At 35.9% G+C, this 20,960-nt stretch overlaps 2 protein-coding genes and 1 pseudogene across 2 annotated transcripts; all 3 read right to left on the reverse strand.

Annotated features, from left to right (window-relative positions):
* Positions 1 to 1,204: 1,204 nt before the first annotated feature.
* On the reverse strand, positions 1,205 to 2,131 carry LOC101959288 (olfactory receptor 12D1). Its single transcript, XM_005338839.2, has one exon. The coding sequence runs from the start codon at positions 2,129 to 2,131 to the stop codon at positions 1,205 to 1,207; it is 927 nt and encodes a 308-aa protein (XP_005338896.2).
* Positions 2,132 to 5,559: 3,428 nt separating this feature from the next.
* LOC101972045 (large ribosomal subunit protein uL18-like) lies at positions 5,560 to 7,574 on the reverse strand (annotated as a pseudogene).
* An 11,342-nt stretch (positions 7,575 to 18,916) lies between these two features.
* LOC101959871 (olfactory receptor 2G3) lies at positions 18,917 to 19,849 on the reverse strand. Its single transcript, XM_005338840.1, has one exon. It carries the CDS (start codon positions 19,847 to 19,849, stop codon positions 18,917 to 18,919), a length of 933 nt encoding a protein of 310 aa, XP_005338897.1.
* Between the last annotated feature and the right edge of the window lie 1,111 nt (positions 19,850 to 20,960).

Genomic DNA, 20,960 nt, shown 5'->3' on the forward strand with positions numbered 1-20,960 from the left:
GTAAATTCTGGAATTTACCACACTTTCAAGGCCAGCTACCACTTGTAGGAACCTAGAAAGTAAGTAATATAATAATTGTTCTTGCCTATTAACTCTAGAAATACTTTTATAATGATGACTTCTATTCTTTTACTTAGTATGAGTTTGGTGCCAAGTAAATAAAAGAAAACAACATTTTGATGAATTCTTTATATTTAACCTACATTATATCATATTGCTTCACATTACAATTTGTCAAAATAGGGGCTGGGATATAGCTCTGTCGGAAGAGTGATTGCCTCACATGCACACTACTCTGGGTTCAATCCCCAGCACCCCTCCCACACCCTCCCCCCGCAAATTTTGTCAAAACAAATATAAACAGTAAAATAAAATTTAAAAAGGAAAAAATTTTCGAAGTCATAATCTTTAATCATCAAAAGCTGAAGGAAAACTGACATGTTAATAAGATGGAGGAATTTTGAGAGTTTTTTTTTCATTCTGACTTCAATTTTAGTAACATTTTCTAATAATACTTAACAATTTTATCAGATGACTTCTAAAACATCTATGGGGAAAGAGACTCTAGAACTCTTCAGATTAACTCCCAGTAATTTTATTTTTATTAATTAGTTGATTACAATGTCATTTATTTAATTGCTTATTTATCCTTTCCATTTGAAGAAAAAGAAATTAGGACATACTTCCTAAAAATTATCCTAAAGTCATATGTCTCTTAGTGTTCACTTTTCCAATAATGAAAGCCTGGTCTTATATTAAAATCTTCAAAATATAAAAGTATTATAATTTTATTCATCACATTTTGATGTGTTAACCTGGAAGGACCCTACAGCTAAACATACTGAAAAAACATACCCATCTACTCAGTGCATGGATAACATAGGCATATTTGTTTATTTGATTTCATACAAGATATATAAGAAAATGTACCAAATCAATTTCATCAACAGATATCCCATCAAATATTCAGCATTAGGATTATATGACTAATATCCCATTTGTTTAAATCTTCCCTATGCTAGCTGGAATGCATTTTAAAATACAATTAGACCATATTTTTTTCTTTATCCAGTTATACATATTTTAACATTTCCTGTTATACATATTTTAAATAATTTGAGAAACAATATATTTTCACATTTCAACTTCCTTATTGCCTGGTTGGTTACATATATTTCAGAAGAGGTCACTAGATTTCTTCAAGTCAGAACCTCTTTCTGATTGCCCTATTCAAGGCACCCTTCACTTCCTTGTTCCTCAAAGTATAGATCAATGGATTTAGTGCAGGAGTGACTACAGTGTACATGATGGCAATGAGCCAGTCCATGTCCATGGAGCTCCCTGAGGTAGGGCGAATGTAGGTGAAGATAACAGGAGCATAGAAAAGAATAAACACCGTGAAGTGGGAGGCACAGGTGGACAGTGCTCTATGAAGCATGTTGCAGGACTGGGTCTTGAGGAAGAGGTAGGTGATAATGTAGAAATAGGAGAGAAGGGTCAGAAAGAAGGGGCCTATGGCAAGGGTCCCTGTGACAGTGTTGAGCAGCCTCTGGTTGAGCTCAGTGTTCCCACAGGCCAACTCCAGCAATGGCTTAACATCACAGAAGAAGTGATGGATGTGGTTGGGACCACAGAAGTTCAAGTGAGATGTCATTATGGAGTGCAGCAAGGCATGGAAAAATCCAATGGCCCAGATGGTGATAGCCATCTGGGTGAAGAGCTTGGGATTCATGATGATAGTGTAATGAAGTGGTTTGCAGATAGCCACAAAGCGGTCAAATGCCATCACTGCCAGCAACAGGGACTCTGTGCTACCCAGGAAGTGGAAGAAATGAAGTTGGCTTATGCATCCCATGAAAGATATTGCTTTGTGTGTAGAGAAGAAGTTCTCCAGCATCTTTGGCAGTGTTACTGTGGAGTAGCAGATATCTAGACATGACATGTTTCCCAGGAAGAAATACATAGGTGAGTGGAGTCTGGGGTCAGAGATGACAATCATCAGGATGGCTCCATTCCCAGCCACATTCACAAGGTAGATGGTGAGGAGAACAACAAAAAGAAAAGGCTTCAATTCTTGAATGTCTGTCAATCCCAGAAGACGGAATTCAGTGACTAAAGTTTGATTCAGCATCACTTAAAAAGAAAAGAAAAGACAGAGTAATTCCTGGAAATCTATCTCTAATGAGAATCAGTCTTTCTAGCCCAGGATTTTCTTGCCAAGACAAAAATTAGTTGTTTTACATAACAACTGCCTTAGATTGTGTAGTTTTTGGCCATCAGATTGTCAAATATTAAAGGTGAATATTTATTTGAACTGTGGCACAACCAGTTTTTAAACTTATTACATTCGTCATTGGTTTTGTTTTTCTCTTAGGGATTCAAGACAGGTTTTCAGCCTACCATCTTTTCTGGCTGTGAACATCTACATTTTGATTCAACTCTCCTTTCATCTTCTAAGTATCATTAACAAGGAGCAATTTTTAAAATATTTCACCAGGCTGCTATCTCTCGAGTAGTCAGAAGACACCTGGAGGATGTGAACTTGAGAAAAACAGATAAAGATGAACTCGTTATAACCATAAAGTCTTTAAAGACTTTTCTTCTTTAAAGAAGGAAAGCTGTTTAACAAATTATAGATGCACTTATTCATCCGAGTGTAATCAGGGTTAGAGACATCCTCTCTGAGATCTCTTTCTGACCCTCATCTTTGGAAACATCAAGGAACCCTATTGGAATAGGAAACATGACCACATACATAAAGCTGTATCACTACTACATCTGCTGATAGGTTTAGTATTTTCCTATTATCTGAGCCATTAAATATTTTCAAAATACAATCCCAAATTACTTATTTCATGACAAATTTGGCATTATTATACTTCTATTCTTTGGTTGTCTTGAGACTTTTAAAAAATCCTTTCCTAGGTTCCTGAATCTCTGTATAAGAAAAATTGTTCCTTTGATGGAGTCAAGAATTCATCCTTTCTTTTACCAATACTGACCTCTTCTCAAAATGTCCATGATTTCAATCCCCTTGAATTTCTGTCTTATTTTCTCCTAAAGTCCTATTTTCTATTTTCTCCTAAATCCTATTTTCACCTAAAGTCCTATTTTCTCCTAAAGAAGGGCAAACTTTTTTCAGTTAATTTGAAGAATTGAAAAAATAGTCTTTATTTTTTTCACTGCATGTAAAACTCTGAGGAATTGCAACTAAGCTAATTGTAAGAAGGTTTAATATCTGACCAAAATTGCACAGTTTACTTAAAGGCAGAAAACTATTTGAATGGTTATTTTCTCCATTATTTGCAAAGGACCTGCAATTATCTGTCTCCTTGAGGTACATCAGCAAAAATAGCCAAATTGTGTGAAACAACTTTCTCTTTGTTCTTTTCATTTAAAGATTTTAGTGGATTAGCTCTTGAGTAGTAAAAGGAAAGAAGCAAACATTCTTGGGAAATGTAGAAATGGGAGGCATTGAGAGGATTATAAGAACTGTAGGGAAGTTTAACAGAGCTGCTGACATTTGGGTGCTTCCTCCAAAAGGGTTTCATTTAAGGTTTCAAAAATCATTGATGGGATGAGAAAATAATTTTATGACTAGAGTAAACAAAATTAACAAACATGGGAAAAACTGCAAGAGAGTACTGGGATTCTAAGCTTTATAGCTGGAAGCTATTTTAAGAAAGGAGGAAAACAATTCTATATCTTGAGCATTGGGTTTTAGTAATAGCAAGCAGATCAGTCAAAACAAGTTTGTATTCAGTTTCATTCTCTTACCTGGTTTAATGTTCAGAAGCACAGCTAAGAAAGTTTTTCAGGTTTATATTCCCAGCAATTATAAAAGTTGAAAAGTATTTGAAATGATAGTTCATATTGTGGCATAAGCTCTTCACCTTCAGAAATCTCTCTCTCTCTCTCTCTCTCTGTCTTTCAGAAATTCTGCTGGTACTTTAATGAGACACAGCTCTCTAGACATAAATGTCCTGAGAGAGCATGTCCCCTGGTGATGAGCAGGAATGTTCTAATAAACAGGAGACCGCTCCATACCAACAATTTGAGGGAGCAGCCTTGGGGAATTGTATATATATATTTTTTAATCTTTCTATTTTCTTTCCTTAGGTTTATTTCTTAGTTTCAGAACCAGGCACAGCGCAGGTATTAAGGGCCTAATATGTTTTCATGAAGTTCCTTTCATTTTCTCAGAAAAAGTATGCATTCTTTTCTTATCTTGGTAACTTCCCTGGAAAATATTCTGGATCATACATTGGAAAGAAATTAGCAATAAAATTAAGGAAATGTTGGCAGTTGTGCCCATTTGATTGGTACAGAAAGGTGATTACATCTAATATTCTACTCATTTATTATTGTGGTTTTATGGATAGCAAAGAAAGAGGAATGGAAAGAGGTGATTTGATTTTGTTCTTCCTAAATCTGACTCTTAAGTGTTGGTGACAACACTAAATTCTTTTTTCTTTTTCCAAAAAGTGCATTTGTCTCATGGGGAATAAATCCTGGTCTTTTCAATGTGAATTCTTTCCTACTTGTGACATCTTTTAGGTTAAAAACCTGGGCACCTCTCTGAATTATCCAAAGAATAAATCTATGTTTGATCTGCCATTTATCCAAAGATTCTACTGTTATCCCTGCCATGTACTTTGTCCATATTTTTATTGAGTTTTTATTCTTGTTTCTTATAGGAGTTTATTACATATTCATCACATTAACCATTCATTATTTTATAAATTACAAGTGTAATGCAGATAAATAACATGTATTTTGTGCTCAATAAAGTTATTGTTCTGAGTTCTTAAGATGCATTTGCTTATTAAATTCTCAAAAACATCCTGTGGAAGAAGTATTCAAATAATTTCTCTTTTACCATAAAAAAACAAAGGTTCAAAAGACATAGGTTAACAGCCCCATTTAATGCAATGATTATGAAGCTAGTATTCCAACTGAAGCTCTTTAGTTCTAGAGACTGCAGTTATGTCATCTCCATCTTTTCAAGTTGTGACAAGCTTAGTTTTACCTATGAGTTGACTAGAAATCCACAATTTTGATGAAGTTCTTGACAAGCAATTTTTCTTTAAGTTTTATCTTTTGGAATTCTTGTCTACATACTCTTTCTCAAGTCAAAGTGAATTTATTTTAACATTTCTTTTATTACACAGCAAGCTTTGTGGGCTTAGGTGCTGTGCAGTCCCACAGGACATTGCTCTCAGAAGGGTCCTATGCTTGGTTTAGTGCTTTGTGGTCACTATCTTGAAATTCTTAACATTTTTTTTAGAAAATAAGGGAACCCACATTTTTATTTAGCAGTGAATCCCATTCATATGTAACTGGTCTCATTTACTAGATATATAGCTCTATACTTGCTACCTTGGATCACAGTCTTTTAGAAGTTACATTTGCATGTGCTGTGAGTTGATCAGACACAATTGGCTCTATATTTTGTGGCTATTTTTGCCACAGATTTTTGATATATTTGATATATATATCTTGCCCAATAAGTTTATTGTCTTTATCTGAAAAATCTTCATAGAAAAGCTATTGTTTTGTTTAGCTCTCAGCAGCCTGTTTTTGAGCTCTGGGGAAGCTTGTTTCTTTTGAGCTATATGATCTTTCTTCTGGGAAAGGGACATTACAGAATGGTTCCACCTCTTCTTATTACCTTCTCTTTTGGGATTCTCTTTATAGACTGGATTCTCTTCTACAGCAGAATGGACTTTCTTATGCATATCTCTTATCATGTCCCGGGTAACATTGTTCTTTATATACTTAGAGAATTGTTTCTTGTAAGCACCTTTATCTTCTTCCTTAGATAATGCAACATTCTGACCCATGATGTGCTTCCAATATACTTCTGCATTGAATTTCTTGCTTTCAGAATCATAAACAAGGAATTGTTTGGAATAGACAAGCCCTTTAGGGCCCCACAAATTTTATTGCCAGTTGTAGTTCTGGCAAAGCCTGAATCCAAATAGCATGGGAAGGCACCAGGTTGACCATCAGTGCTTTTCACATTGTATGCATCTCCAGTCACCTCCACTTGGCCTTCATAGATCTTGTCCATGCCAAACCTATTGAGAAGTCTGTGGGCCAGCAGCAAGCCAGTATAATATGATACAGCATAATTTGTTGGACCTACTTTCACACCATATTTTGGGAGTTCATAGGCATATGCTGCACAGACTATCCTATCCCCTTCTATATGGGCATTAGAAAAATGTGGCAAATGATATCTCTGTTAGTTACATGAACTATCATTCTGTGTTTGGGTGTGTTGTACTGATTTTTGTCCTGCATCACCAAGTGTTTACAAGCATGGGAGTCAGTTTTTCCCTCTCATCTTCTAAATTTCACTTGCTATCTCTTAAAGTAGGCCTTATTCTTCTTTAAGATTTTTTAATTTGTTCTTTTTAGTTATATACGACAGTAGAATGTATTTTGACATATTATACATACATGGAGTATAACTTCCCATTCTCTCAGTTGTACATGATGTGGAGTTACACTGTGTGTTCATATATGAACACAGGAAAGTTATGCCTGATTCATTCTACTGTCTTTCCCATTCCCATCTGCCCTCCATTTCCCTCACACACACACCATTCCCCATCCAATCTGGTGACTGCTCCCTCCCCCTATCTATTGTGAGTCAGCATCTTTATATCAGAGAGAACATTCAGCCTTTGGTTTTGGGGGATTGGTCTATTTCACTTAGGATGACGATCTTCAGTTCCATTGGTTTACCAGCAAATGCCATAATTTCATTCTTATTTATGGCAGAATAATGTTCCATTGTGCACATCATCACATTTTTATCCATTCATCTGTTGATCAGCAATTGGGTTGGTTCCATAGCTTAGCTATTATGAATTGAGCTATATAAGCATTGACATAGCCGCATCACTATAGTATGCTGATTTTAAGTCCTTTGAGTGTAGACTGAGGAGTGGGATAGCTTGGTCAAATAGTGGTTCCATTCAAAGTTTTCTGAGTTATCTCCATACTGCTTTCCATAGTGGTTGCATCAATTTGCAGTCCTACCAGCAATGTAAAAGTGTACCTTTCCCCCTCATCCTCCCCAACACATTGTTTTTTGTGTTCTTGATAACTGCCATTCTGAATGGAGTGAGATGAAATCTCAGTGTAATTTCTCCAATTGCTAGAGAAGTTGAACATTTTTCATATTTTTTTTTGCCAATTGTATTTCTTCATTTCACTTTTGTGAAGTGTCTATCCAGTTCCTTTAATCATTTATTGATTGGGTTATTTGTGTTTTTTTTTTTTTTGGTACTGTTTGAATTCTTTTTATATCATGGAGATTAATGCTCTACCTGAGGTGTGTGTGGCAAAGTTTTTCTCCCATCTTGTAGGCTCTCTCTTCACATTCTTTATTGTTTCCTTTTCTGTGAAGATGTTTTTTGTTTGATACCATCCTATTTGTTGATACTTGATTTTACTTCTTATGCTTTAGTATTCTTGTTGAGGAATTTGGTTTCTAAGCCAACATGATAGTGATCTGGGCCTTTAATGTAGGCCTTATTCTTGACAACTTTAACAACCCCCATCCTGTGGAACAAAGACCCTCATCTGTGGCTTGATACAGATCTCTCACTATACAATATTCTGAGACATTCTAAAAATACATGGTCTGTTCTTAAGCTTTTAAATTATTTCCACTGTCCAAGCTGTATCTTAGTTACTAGAACTTTATTATGTTCTGGTAGAACAGATATCAGAACATGTTGTAGCTTAGGTCTGATCTTTTCTTTCGTAAATGCATTGAGGAATTTTTATAGCTCATTTCCAAAACAATTTCAATGTTACAAATAATTTTCTTTATAGTAGATAAATCTGAAGCCTGGGTAGAATATTCTCCATATGTCTGATCCTTATTCATTTTGAGATATTAACATATGATTTGTAAACATTGTCTCTAAATTTATAAGTTACCTTTTCACTTTATTTCATTTTTGATGTGTTTTTTAGTTTGATGTTTTCCTAGTTTTTTTGGGGGGTGGGAACTGGGGATTGAACTTAGTGGCACTCAACCACTGAGTCACATTCCAAGCCCTATTATGTATTTTATTTAGAGACAGGGTCTCACTGAGTTGCTTAGCCTATAGCTGAGGCTGCCTTTACATTTGGGAACCTCCTGTCTCAACCTCCCAAGCTGCTGGGATGAGCCACTGTGCCTGGCAGTTCTCCTTTTTTATTTGCTTTATTGCCCATGTTTTTGGTGTCATCATTGAAAATTTCTGACAATATCAATGTCAAGAAGAATTTCTTTCTTCTAGGAATTTTAAAGGTTTCATGCCTCCTGTTTAAATCATCATTTCCAGTCTAATAAGTGTCCATTTCCTTCCTTTCATGTGGCTATCCAGTTTTCCCAACATCATTTATTAAAGAGACTATTCATTTCCCTTTGTTTATTCTTGGCATCCTTGTTGAAGTTGGACTTAGTGTGTACATTTGCACTTATTTACTTAGGAAACCAGAGATTGAACTCAGGGATACTGGATCACTGAGCCACATCTCCAGACCTATTTTTTTGTATTTTATTTGGAGACAGGGTCTCCAAATTGCTTAGTATCTCACTTTTGCTGGGGCTGGCTTTGAACTCATAATCCTCCTGCCTCAGCTTCCTGAACTGCTGGGATTACAGGTGTGTGCCATCATGCTTGGCTGCATTTATAATTTATTCAAAATATCAACTCTTAGATTTGTTGATTTTATTCTGTGCTTTTCTTTTTTTCTATTTGATTTATTTTTACTCACTTTTTATTATTTTGGCAATTGGTGGAAATAATAACTGTTTTTTTTCTAGTTTTTTGAACTGTAAAGTTAGACTATTTAATATCTTTTTATTTTTTTACTTTAGACTTTATTTTCAATTGACAAATGAAAATTGTGCATATTTATGTTGAGCAACAGATGTTTTCAAATAAGTGTACTTAATGCGTGGCTTAATTCAACTAATTAACATTTATTTATTTATTTTTATGGTGAGATCACTTTGAATCTCCATTTAGTGATTTTCAAGTGTATAATACATTGTTATTAACTATAGTCTCCATATTGTACTATAGAACTCTTGAACTTATTCTTCCTACTTGAAATTTGTGTTCTTTGGCATTTCTCCAGTCACCTCCCAGTGATTCCTATCCCTAGGTAAGCATGTGCTATGTTTCCAAATACGAGTATGATCATTCAGTATTTGCCTTTTGTGCCTAGTTTATTTCACTTCATATAGTATAGCATCTTCTAGATTCAGCCATGTTGTCATAAATAAGAGTTAAAAAAAATTTTAAGGTGAGTGGTATTCTATTGTGTATATATATGCTATATTTTCTTAGGCATTCATCTACTGATAATTTAGGTTGATTCCATTTCTTGGTTATTGTGAACTCATCAATGAACATGTGAATGTAGATATATATCTTTGAAATAAATTTTGTTTCCTTTGGGCATATACTTATTATTTGAATTGCAGGATTAAATGTAGTCTTAGTTTTGATTTTTGAAGAACCTCCACACTATTTTCTATAGTGGCTATTCTGATTTACATTCCTACTAACAGTATACAAGGGTTCCTCTTTCTCACCATACTTTCCAACATTTTAATTTTTCTTCTTTTGGATAATAGCAGTTCTAACATTGTAAGTATGGAGTGATATCTCATTGTGGTTTCAAGTTGCATTTTTGTTATGATTAGTGACATTGAACAATTTTGTCTTTGAGAAATGTCTATTCTGGTACTTTGATACTTTTTAAAGAATATTATTTATTTTCTTACTATTGTGTTTCTTCTATGTTTTAGATACTAACATTTTATCAAATGTTCAGGCATTTCCCCCTGTTATATTGTTATATTTCTCTTCATTCTGCTTATTGCTTTCTTTGCTGTGCATAACTTTTTAGTTTGATATAGTTTCACTTGTATTTTTATTTTTTGTTTTTGTTGCCTGAGCTTTTCTGGGCCATATTTAAAAAAATTCATTGCCCAAATCAGTATCATTTCCCTTCTTCCTTTCTTCTAATTATTTTATAGGTTCATGTCTTACTTTAAAGTTCCCAATCATTTCAGCTCATTTTCATATACCTGGTGAGAAAAAAGTTTATTTTTTGTTCTGCATGACTATTTCCAATTTTTCCCACATCATTTATTGATGAGACCATTCTTTTTTTCCATTTTGTGTTCTTGGCATCTTTGTGAAAAATCAAGTAATTGTAAATGTGTGGATTTGTTTTTGGATTATCCATTCCACCCCTTTGGTCTATGTGTCAGTTTTAATTCTAGTATCATGATATTTTGAAAATCTATTTGGCTTTCACAGATTAACAACAAAGAGAAATTTTGTTTCAGGATGAATCATAACTCAGGTTTCACTCCTTCTTTTTTTAATAACACATTTATTTTATTTATTTATTTTTATGTGGTGCTGAAGATTAAACCCATGGCCTTGTGTGTACTCTGCCGCTAAGCCACAATCCCAGCCCAACACTCATTTTTTTTTGAACTAACGTTGATGCTGAAAAGAGTTAAGTATTAAGTGATAGCAATTCTCTCTATATACAGCATTATTTTGGTGACATGAAGTCTTTATTTTGAACCACTTCTTTAAAGAGTTGATGAATTTCCAATTCTTTCTCAACTTTTATGTTCAATATCAGAGTCTATTTCTTCCTCCACTACTCTCTCTTTCCCAGAAAAATCTGTTTGGACAGTTCTTTTAAGCATAAAAATTGTATATATTTTTTTGAATCCAGGGCTGATCTACCACAGAGCAATATCCATAGCCCTTTTAATTTTTTAGAAAATTTATTTTTTATTTTTTGGTACTGGGGATTTAACCCAGAGGTGATTTACTAACAAGTCACATCCAAAGATTTCCCCCACCCCCACTTCCCTTTTTGAGAAACAGGAAAAGAAAGGTTTATTGTTTTGGTAGCAAAAGAAGCACAGAGGATTCCAGCACAGAGGCTGTGGTTCTGCCCATCTAGGGGAACAGGAGGTTTTTAGATAGGCTACATTCCATGTGTTTTCTGTCTGGAGTTGTAATTTTCTTGTTAATTTAGGAGATGTTAATTTCTGGGCTCTTTGGTGCTATCTTCAAAGTCTGAATTACTTAATTCCTGTGGTGGGTGTGTGCTCAAGGATAGATAAATCTGCCTAAGATGGGAAGAAAAATTATCATGTTTCCCCTGATATTATGGAGGGGGAGAGATTAGGGAGGAGTAGGGAGAGAGGAAGAGAAAGAAACATGTCTTTTAACAAATAAGTTTCAGTAGCAGAACAGCAATGATTAATTCAAACCATAAAGTGGACCACTGTGGACCACCATTTCCCCATTGTCAATTTCTACATTCCATTTCTATGGAAAATTGTTGACAACGTCTCCAAGCTGCTTCTTGTTGAGAGAGGTTGAAGTTGTGGGGGAAGTGAACAGAAATCCTTATTCTCTCTCAGGTTGGGTGTGGACAGTTAAGGATATTTAACATCAGGGATGTCAGAGGTCCATGGTGACAGTTGGTGATTAACTTGACGAGGCATGTTTAGGGCACGGATCATGTTAAAACAACAATAAACAAGACATGAAAACATTACTTTTTTTGTAAACAAGTAGCACAAAAGCAATTAATATTTCAGTCTCTGAAAATCATGAATACAGTCACCCATGATCATTATCAGTGAAAAACAGATTGATTTTATCTGTGTAGGAGGTTAAGAAGGTTTGGAGGTCTATGAGATCAGGCTAAAATTAACTCAAGACAAACTTGTGATTCTAGAGTCCTTTGTGATCATTATCATTAGACACTCCCACACAATAATCCTTCCTTTATAGCCTTCAGCTTTACTTACTTTTAGTAGGACTGACTCAAGTGTACCTCTTAAGTTACATGAAAAATGTCTTTCCTTTTAAATGTCCATGTAGACTCTCCTGCCACGTGTTTGAGACCAAGCTGGTTAAAATTGACCTTATTCCTATTTATTCTTAAGAGAAGCTGAGATTCCTCAGAGATCACTCTTGGGGACCTGTGGGAAGCCTTTTGGTTCCTTTCCTTTTTCAGTGGTGCCACTTGCCAGTATGGATCAGTGTCTTGTTGACTATACATGGCTTATCTTAGAAGCATGAGAGATATTTACCTCTCCAATGACCCTCCTCTTTGCAGAATATGCACTGGTTGGCTCTCTGTTCTATAGGGTCCTCTTGATTTCCCCAGTCAGCAGATCAGGTGATTCACTGGAGTTTCAGGGCCCTTAGAGGAGACCCATTGTTCTCTGGGTCCTGTCTGACCTTAGAGAACAGGGGCCAACATATTGGATCCTTTTACCTTGGCCCTTTTACTTCCTTGACTTTGGTCTTCCAGTTTTTGGTTTTAAACATCCAGCAAGCCAGTTTCAGTCTTAATGTAAGAGTAATGGGTTATAATTTCAATATCTATCATTTTACAGTTATCCCTTCCATTTAACTGGAGTAAATATTGTACTGGAAGTCAGCATTATATTCTATCTGTCCTACAGGTGTTGGTTTATTGTATCTATGATAGCAGAAGCAAATGTGATTCCATTTTTTTTATGACTTCATCCTGTAAAACAACCATGCCAAGTAGAAGGGTCATAACCAGGGCAAAATGTTCTTTTCCTTTTTGCTATAGAAACCTTTAAGAACACAGAACTATCTAATGGGACATTGTTTCTGTAACTAGGGTATCAGGGCTCGGTTTCTGTAACTGGGGTGATTGGGCTGTGATTGGCTAAGCATCCCTCTGCTTGACTGCACTCTCCTGCTTCTGTACCCTGGCTTGCTTGCATTGGCTAGACCCCCAAACATCCCTTTTGTGGTTTTCAGGCTTATAAGGAGGGCCCTTGCAATTGTTTGGGATGATCAGGGGAACAGCTTTATGTTCTGGTCAGCTGCCACCGGTGTGCTTCAATAAAGGCTTGATTTGCTTATATGTGAGTGGTCTGGAAGTCAGTTTATGAAACCCTGGGACAAAGCTTTAACTATAACATATCAAATTAATTCAGGTTATTCTGTTAGAAGTAGTACTTCTATAGAACACTATCAGGCAACAGTTATAAAGTTTTACAAAGAAAAGAAAACCCACTAATGTCTATTTAGCCTTTACAAAGACTCATATATTTAACAATTTTATACAACTTTTACTTTTTTTTTTTTTGGTACCAAGGATTAAACCCAGGGGCACTTGGCCACTAAGCCACATCCCCAGCCCTATTTTGTATTTTATTTAGTGACATGGCCGCATTGAGTTGCTTAGTGCCTCATTTTTGCTGAGACTGGCTTTGAACTCGTGATCCTCCTGTCTCAGCCTCCCAAGCTGCTGGGATTACAAGCATGTGCTACTGTACCTGGCAAAAAAATATTTTTAATATTTTTTAAATATTTTTTTTGATTGTACATGGACAAAATAGCTTTATTTTATTTATTTATTTGTATGTGGTGTTGAGGATCGAACTCGGTGCCTCACATGTGCTAAGCAAATGCTCTTCCACTGAGACATAGCCCCAGCCCCAAGTTTTACTGCTTTTAAAACACTTTTACAAGCCTAAATACCTTTTACAATTTACCTAAACCTTTACATAAGTTTTCTATTATATTCCCTGTTTACTTTGAGATCACAGTAATCTTTATAACAAAAAATTTATCTTTTGAAAACAACTTTAAAAAAGCTTAATTCTAGCCTACTTCAGAGCCATCTTTTTTTTAAAGAGAGAGTGAGAGAGGAGAAAGAGAGAGAATTTTTAATATTTATTTTTTAGTTCTTGGTGGACACAACATCTTTGTTGGTATGTGGTGCTGAGGATCGAACCTGGGCCGCACGCATGCCAGGCGAGCGCACTACCGCTTGAGCCACATCCCCAGCCCCCAGAGCCATCTTAACAGGGAAGAACAGGAGGCTTAACTCAGGTGAGGCTGACCTTTTGACAAATCTTAAAAAGTGTTTTATTTCTGAATCTGATCTTTGCTCCCTTATAAAATATCATTCTACAAAGTTCTCATGTATTATTTCCTGAGTCTAGCTGAACATCAGTTAACATAATACAACATTATATCTGAAACAGCCAGAGTGGTTAGGAGAGCTCTTAACTTCCCTTTCATGGAAAAGGTGGCAGAATGTTTTCATGTTCCCCATTGTCAACCTTTGAACAAATCAGGCTCTACTTATTATCTTCCCAAAATAACATTTAGATTTTCATCCCTGTGCAAACAGTAACACAAGTTTTATATATAACTTATTGATAACAGGTTTTCTTTATTTAGTTAAAATACCTTGAATGACCAAAAAAAAAAAAAGAAAAAAATTAGCAGCCACATTTGTTATTGCTATATAAATTTGAAGGAGACTATTGCTACAGAAAATTTTATATTGAAAAACACCAACTTGGAAAAGTGTTTTATTAAGCTTTATATTTAACTAAGTTTAAAGTAAAATTTAGAATCCATAGGGTATGGTAACCATAATCACAGGTCTACATGGGTGAGCAGTATTAGCAAAAATCAAAGAATAACCTTGAATCTCTTGTACATTTAGAAAACAGTGTTAACAAACAGAAATAGACTTAGTCAAGGCCAACGGATATAAGACAGTGCCCTTTTTTATTTATATGTAAATATGTATGTATTTATTTATATCTGTTGGCAGAGACTGCCATCAAAACAGGGGTTGACTGTAGTTTCTGTTTTATTCTTTTTTTTTTTGATGTAGTTGTTCATCCTGCCAGGACCCACACACATTTAGTTTGATGGGATACTGTCATAACCAGAATTGCTCTCCTCCAATGACAGATATTCCCTGGCCAAATGCAGGGTCCTGTCAGATCTTAAAAGTGGAGACTATTTCTGTCCCCAGGTCATAAACTAACAGTGCTGGAACTTACTGCCATGTCCTTTGTGGTCAGTAGCCTCCACCCTCCTGTGTGCAAAAGGGGTTGAAAGGGTAGAGGCCAGGTTCTCTTTGCCTTCTGCCAACTTTTTTTCAGGTCAGGTAGCTTTCCTGGGATTTTTTTCCCAGCCCTGGGCTGGTGTCCTCTTGTCCTTGCACATCAGAGGCAGTGCCTTTTTGTGCCTTCAACTTAATGCCTTAAGACTCCTTATCATGCAACTTCACAAATGCCTATACATGGAGAATCTCTTCCATATACTTTACCTCTGGTAAACCAAGTCCAAATGTAAGATTGTATAATAGTCCAGAAAACCATTCAAAGCCACATCTTTCTCTTAGGAGTATGAAGAAGAGATAGGAGGGCTTAGGGAGCCAGGGCAAGGTGGTGAGTGAGGAGTTTGGAGGCAGGGCCAGATCAAAGGTGCATGGAGAGGGTCTTCTGATGAGGTCAACTTCCTGGAAAGTGCTGGTGGACACAAGCAGGGGACCTAATCAGACAGATACTTTTTGTACTCATGTTCCTCAACTGGGGATCCAATAGAAAAGCTAAAACAGATATGTGGACAGAGGAGGCACCCAATCAATAATAGTGAGAAGAGTGTGGACAGAGGAGAATATAAGGAAATGAGGAAATTCCATAGAACATAAAAAGAATAAGCCCTCAACTCACCAATTGGATCTCAAGCTCTGGAGTCTCTTCTCTTCAGAGACTTCTATATCTGTGTCTCTGTTGCTTTTGCAATAAATCTACTTCTTGCTTGCTATCTCTGTGTCCTGGTCTTCAATTCTTTGGTAAATGGAGACAACAAACCCAGAACCCTTTGATGGTAACTGTTATACCCAATAGGTGGTCTATTCAGCCAAGATCTCTCTTCTCAAGAGACTACCTACCAGTAAGATCAATACAGCATGGCCCATGTCTTAAAAGGCCAATAACTGATACAAAAACCAGAGACAGACAGAGGATCACTGAAGCCATGGTTGACATAAACGTGGTTAAATAGAGAGACCTGCATAAACCAATTTCTTCTGCTTACTTTACCTTTGAGAGATCAACTCCAAGTGCCAGATTGTACAAAAGGAAACACACAACCAGACAGGATCTCAAAAACCATGGCCAAAAATGGGAATCTTTAAAACAGAGAGAGCAGCCAAGATATTTCCCAAGGGGCTATCTATAGGATCAACACAGTATTGCCCATATCATAAAAGGGACAGCAACAGACACAAACAAAAACATAGATAGACACTAGAGAGAATTCCCAAACCCAAGGTCAGCAAACAGATGAGAACCCAGAACAGACCTGAAGGGTGTAAAAATACCTAGGTTATTGAGTCCTGCTCAACCATGACTCCTACACCAGTGGGACCACAGATGTCTCCACAAGGAGGGACCAGATGTTCCCACAAAGAGGAGCCAGATTCGTGGAATCAGGAGTCTGAGTGTGCACACTGGGGAACTTACCTGGTGGCTAAGCGTGTCTTGACTTCACTAAGTCAGTTTCCTTTTTCTCAAAGTAGACCAAGAGAGAGCAACCTGTACCTTCTAGGGAGAAAAGGCTGGAGTTTCCCAAAGTAAAAGGAGCTGTGGCAGCTGCTGGGATAGTCCCCCAGTTCCTCCCTTTCTTCACAGGAAGAGCTCCTCTTGTTCAACCTGAGGCAAACTCACGCAGTCTCCTAACTCACAGGCAGTCAGCTCTCAATGTGTTTGGAAGTGGGATTTCTTGGACAGACAGGTCTTCCCAAGAAAGCCAAAGTGGAGGCAGGGGGCCCAAAGCCAAAGTGGGCCCCATCTGATGTGTCAAATTTGTTACTGAAAGTTTGATCATCATCCATGATAGCAATTTAATAATGAGGACAGTTTTGAGAAAAAGGAAAAAGGTTTATTGTTTTGCTAGCAAAGGAGAAGCACAGAGACTCCAGTCTCAGAGGCTGTGGTTCTATATAGTCCCCACCCTCTTAAGTTTTGAGTCAGCATTTCACTAACTTTCAGAGGCTGGCCTCAAACTTGCCATCCTCCTGTATCAGCCTCCCAAGTCACTGGAGTACAAGTGTATAATATGAATTCTATGTTGCAATAAAAGGTTAACTAAAGACCCACCACCTTCCAGTATTTCACCAAAATGACAATCACAGGGGGAAAGAGAGGCACTTGATATATGTTCTCTAGACCTTTTATAAATCATGGAACTGTTCCTTTGGCTACATATATGTGAGTTTACAAGAAGGGTTATATTGTGGATGGCAAGTGAATGTGTATTGTTCAGAAGGGACTGCTACAGTGTTACCCAGCACTCTCTTGGTGCTGTTGTAAACAAACAAGTTAAGGGCAAGATTATTGCTTAGAGAAATAATATGATTGTTGAGCATATTAAGCCCTCTAAGTCAAGGTAATTTCCTGAAATGTGTGAAGGAAAATGATCAGAAAAAGAAGGAAACCAAAAAAAAGTTCCCTGTGTTCAACTGCAGCATCAGCCCACCCTGTCCAGAGAGGCACACTTTGGAAATCCAGTGGGAAGGAGACTGAGCTGCTAGAAACGAGTCTCATTTAATTTATGGTATAACAGGTATAAAAAAGCCAATTGAGGCTGAAAAAATGTTAGGTAAAATGTTTGGTTAAAATATAATGAATACATAGAAAATATTAAGAGTTTTTACATTTTCCTGGGTATTGGAATATAACTTTGGTTTTCATATTTATTGTTTGAAGTTATGAGATTTTTGAATTGTTTAGGTAATTATACTACTCATTAAGCATTTGGTTATCCTAATCCACCAATAAAAATTTAATTTGAATATGAGTAGTTATAATTATGAATGTCAAATTACATTTCATGAACAGAGAAATGCAAGGTTTACAGAAGTACTTCCTTAGTTACCTTATCACTCTTTTCTGACTGCACATCATATTTTTCTTTTTGCAATTTTTTTATCATCCACTTACTGTTTACTATATTCACATAGAATTATTTATTTGTATTTAAGAGATTCTTCAGAATCGATCTCTGTTAAAACTTTTATTTTATTTAATGAAGTGACATCCAATAATAACATGTTGCAAGTATCTAAAGTTCATAAAGATCATAATATTTTGTAAGTAAAATATTGTGAATATTTGGAAAACAAGGCAGATTGTTAATTTTTTTAATTATCAAATTTTAAGTATCTCATTTGATAGAACAGATAAAATCTTTTTATTAAATATGAAGATAAACCATCTCATAAATTCTACAAATTTATAATATAAAAAATGGTATGTAAATGGCAAAGGCAAACATTATTGTAAAGCTGCATTTCCTTTTGTGAAACTTAAATATTCAGACTTAGTAATAATACTTAAAATTGTTTTTGCATTGTCTTAGAGTACAGATTTAGATCTAAAATATTTATTAAAAGAGTCTGACTGTCATTTTATGCTGATAAAATATGCATAAGAAAGTTACCTAAGTTAACTTATCAATACTTCACTGTCTATCAATATTAAATCTTCTGTCTCATCTCTGAAGCTTCCTCTGTGAGTGAGAAAGAGCAGAAAATTTTCCGGTTGTACATAATCCCAGATACCCCTGCTCAAAGAAAAAGAATAAAATATCCCCCAATAAGGCAAATTGTTAGATAATGATATTTTCTATTAGGCCTTCTCACTTTTAAATAAACTACAGACATCCACTGCCTATAATACTATCAAATGTGAGCTCTAAAAAGGAACGGGAATCATTCTCAGATAAATTTAAACATCTGAAGTTATGATCCAAATCCTACCTTCACAAGGTATAGGATTTCCTTTTATGAAGTACTGCAAAAAGAAGATGCATACATTTCTTGAAAGAAGGATAAGAAGGACTTAAAGTAGCTAAGGTCAGGATGTCATTAAGGAAAATTCCCCACCTAGAGTATTTAAAGTTATGCTCCTTGTAGATGAAAAAAGAAACTATAATTAGATAAAACCTACAAGTCCCCAAAGTCTGAGAGAATGCTTGGGTGTGTTTTGAATTTCTCCCTAACTTGGGACTCTTGCCAGCAACCTTTTTATTGCCCACTTAAATTCTTTGTTTCTCAAGGTATAGATCAAAGGATTAAGTGAGGGTGTCACCACAGTATAGAAAAGGGTGAGGAATTTTCTGTGATTCTGTGTGTACTTGCTCTTGGGTTGTATATACACAGAAATTATAGTCCCAAAGAACAAAACCACAACAATCAGGTGAGATCCACAGGTCCCAAAAGCTTTCCTCCTGCCTTCAGTGGATTTTATCCTCAGCATACTCCTAACAATGCAGCCATAGGAGACCAGGATAAGCCCCAGAGGTATAACCACATAGAGGACAGTAGCTATGGAGAGCTCATTTTCCAAGAAGGTTGTGTCCACACAAGCAATTTTAATCAGTGCAGGCTCCTCACACATAAAATCATCCACTCTGTGGTGGCTGCAGAGAGGCAGCTGGAAAACAAGGGTGGTCTGAACTGTGGACTCCACAAAACCGCTGGTCCAGGCCACAGCTGCTAGTTGCTGGAGAAGTTTTGGGTGCATGATAACACCATAGTGGAGTGGTCGACAGATAGCATTGAAACGGTCATAGGCCATAACAGTCAGGAGGACACACTCTGTGGAGCCCAATCCCAGAGCAATGTATAACTGGATCACACAACCAGTGTAACTGATGGTCTTCTCAGGGCCCTTGAGATTCCAAAGCATCTGGGGGACAATACTGGTAGTAAAACAGAGGTCCAGGAAGGAGAGATTGGAGAGGAAGAAATACATGGGGATGTGGAGTTTGGGATTCAAGTATGAAACAAGTATGATTGCTGTGTTCCCCAGCAGTGTCAAAATGTAGATAACAGAGATGACCAGAAAAAGAACCATCTCCAACTGTGGCTGGTCAGAGAATCCCTGTAAGATAAAGCCTGCTGGGTTGCTAAAATTGAACCCCTTCATTGTTCCTCAATTGAGACTCATCTTTTTTGATAATTTGTGTTTTATTCCTGTGGGAAGAAAAAAATCCTATACTATAACCAATAGAAAAATAATGAGCATTTCAATACTGGAATTATATGCAGAGAAGTAATATGCAAAAATAAGAAATTGTGTTTTTATATAGAACAGGAGACAAATGCATATAATTAACATGCTAAATACAAAGCAGAATAGACATTAGGGTCATATAACAAAACAGATTTGAGACATATGTGAACTATCTGAAAATAAAACACATAGGCCATCATGTGGAAACTGTGAAAAAGCAAAGAAGTTGAAAATAAAATCATTTCTACATGCATAGATACATGATAGTTATACAATAGATAACACAGATACATAAACTGAAAAATACATAGACTAGATCAGACTTAGAGAACATAAATCTAGTTGAGATACAGTAAGATTAATTATAATATTAAGCAGGAATTGTTAGATATGACTATCATTCATATTCATTGCTTTTCTGTGAAGCAAGCAATTACTAAAGGTAGAAGCAACCAGCAGTAAAACTAAGGATAACTTCTGTATTTCTCTATTGGAGATATTGGTCTGATTTACAAATATTGCTCACTAGGGAAACCTAATGCATAGTTTTTACTAAGCAACCATTACCCTTGATGATTCTTAGGCCCACAAGCTTTAAGATGCTTTTATTGTAAAAGTACACAAAGTCAACCACCTTTTATAAAGTAAATTATATAGACTGTATAATTCAAACTATTAAATTGCAAATATTAAGAATTGTGGTTATGAAAATCTACTTCTGATTGGTCAAGTTCAGTCTCCAAAAAGATTACAGCATTGATTAACTATGAGAGTTAAATATAAAAAGATTCCTTTAAAAAATCTTCCCTAGAAAAATTTTCTGGATGCTTTCAAACAACCTAATTAGAAAACAAACACATTCCAGAACTTTTGGCCATTATGCCCAGATTCAGGTAATTATATAGACCAGTTTAAGAAGAATATGTGCCTAATTTTCTTTGGCATCCATGGTAGTAATTGCATGCTTAAATTTGGATAAGATGAAACTATTACATATTTTGAGCAATTAGTTCTTCTCCAGAAT

This window comes from Ictidomys tridecemlineatus, chromosome 8 (assembly GCF_052094955.1).
Source record: "Ictidomys tridecemlineatus isolate mIctTri1 chromosome 8, mIctTri1.hap1, whole genome shotgun sequence".
NCBI classification, from domain to species: domain Eukaryota; kingdom Metazoa; phylum Chordata; class Mammalia; order Rodentia; family Sciuridae; genus Ictidomys; species Ictidomys tridecemlineatus.